The 1,682-nt window shown below is 51.0% G+C and overlaps 1 protein-coding gene across 1 annotated transcript; it reads right to left on the bottom strand.

Moving 5' to 3' along the window:
- Window positions 1–486: 486 nt before the first annotated feature.
- On the bottom strand, window positions 487–1,425 carry LOC107032879 (olfactory receptor 6Z7-like). Its single transcript, XM_015234328.2, has one exon. The coding sequence runs from the start codon at window positions 1,423–1,425 to the stop codon at window positions 487–489; it is 939 nt and encodes a 312-aa protein (XP_015089814.2).
- Between the last annotated feature and the right edge of the window lie 257 nt (window positions 1,426–1,682).

Genomic DNA, 1,682 nt, shown 5'->3' with positions numbered 1-1,682 from the left:
CAATGTCAAAACTACAGATCTTCTTTTTAATACTCCAATGTTTGTCTCAGAATGAATGTACTATATTTAATTCACACACTGGATGGACATGTAGGTTGTTTCTGATTTTTTTTCATTACAAAGATGCAATGAATATCCTTATATATTTCTATCTCTACTTCTGGGGGTATATAGACGCATTTGGGAAATATTTGTCAATCTTCTGGTAGTACAGATGAAAGGATGGTTACATTTATACTTCCTGGTTTACTAAGAAATTCAAGCATCTTGTCATGTGAATCACCACTCACTCATCTTTCATCTTTGATGACTTGCTTTCTCATAGACATTGTCCATGCTTCTCTAGGGTAGCTAAGATTTTATTATTAATTGTCATGAACTCATTGTGTATCTCGTGAGAAGCATACTCTCTTAGTATTTAACTTGCTTTTCAGTATTACTTGTGGTATTTCAAGCCATGAGAAATTTTAAGTTAGGAGATTAGCATCAGGACCAGTGGAGGGTTCTCCGCAGCGCCACGTGGACCTCCCTGTTCCGCAGGCAGTAGATGACAGGATTGCAGACGGGCGTGGCCACCGTGTAGATGACGGACAGCACCTTGTTGAGGTCCATGGATCTGATGCGGCTGGGGCGGCAGTAGATGAAGAGGGCTGCCGAGTAGAAGATGCCCACCACAACCAGGTGGGAGGCGCAGGTGGAGAAGGCCTTGCGCCGGGCGGCAGCTGAGGGCATGCGGAGCACGCTCACCCCAATGGCTGAGTAGGAGGCCAAGGCCACCAGCAGGGTCCCGCAGAAGATGACGATGGCAGAGATGAAGTCCACCAGCTCCGTCAGGGCCACGTGGGTGCAGGACAGGTTGAGCAGAGGGGAGACGTCACAGAAAAATTGGTTGAGGACGTTGGGGCCACAGTAGGACAGGCTGGCGATGCATGCTGTTTTGACCACTGAGACCAGCAGCCCACCAAGCCATGAAGCCACAGCCAAGCCCAGGCAGACCTGGGGCCTCATGAGCAGCGGGTAGTGGAGTGGGCGGCAGACGGCCACGTAGCGGTCGTAGGCCATGGACGCCAGGAGGGAGCACTCCGTGCAGATGAGGGAGATGAAGAGGAAGAGCTGGGTCATGCAGGCTGTGAAGGGCACGCGGCAGGGTCCAGCCCGCAGCCCCGCGAGCAGGCTGGGCGTGGTCACCGACACGTAGCACATCTCCAGGCAGCTCAGGTTGCCCAGGAAGAAGTACATGGGCTTGTGGAGCTCGCTGTGCCTGCAGACGAGGAGGACGGTGAGCGTGTTCTCCAGGAGGGTCAGCAGGTAGAGGGTCAGAAAGACGGCAAACAGGATGTCCCTTACTTCTGGCCTTGTGGACAAGCCCAGCAAGACAAACTGCTGGACCCTGGTCATGTTGTCCCGCTCCAGGGGCCTCTCCATCTGTGGAGAGAGAAATAGTTTGTAGGCTCTCTGTTCCTACAGGGAGACACAGTGTAGAAACTTGGGAATATGTTCACAGTGCATGGAAAATCCAGGCACTTGGCAAACCCAACTTCTCTTGAAAATTGACAGTTATGGTGAGAGATGCTGCAGGTTTGTGAGCCAAACTCTGACTATGAAATCATTGTCCTTACTCTGGTTGCTCTTCTTGGTAAACCTATGTCCTGTGCAAACACACTGAACAGAAATTGGGAGAA

This window comes from Vicugna pacos, chromosome 9 (assembly GCF_048564905.1).
Source record: "Vicugna pacos chromosome 9, VicPac4, whole genome shotgun sequence".
NCBI classification, from domain to species: domain Eukaryota; kingdom Metazoa; phylum Chordata; class Mammalia; order Artiodactyla; family Camelidae; genus Vicugna; species Vicugna pacos.
The sequence above is the reverse complement of the archived record's forward strand: the minus strand, read 5'-3'. Positions and strand labels throughout refer to the sequence as shown.

What these genes read in the sequence shown, in the direction of transcription:
- LOC107032879 (XM_015234328.2), bottom strand. Translation starts at nt 1,425, where the DNA reads ATGGAGAGGCCCCTGGAGCGGGACAACATGACCAGGGTCCAGCAGTTT.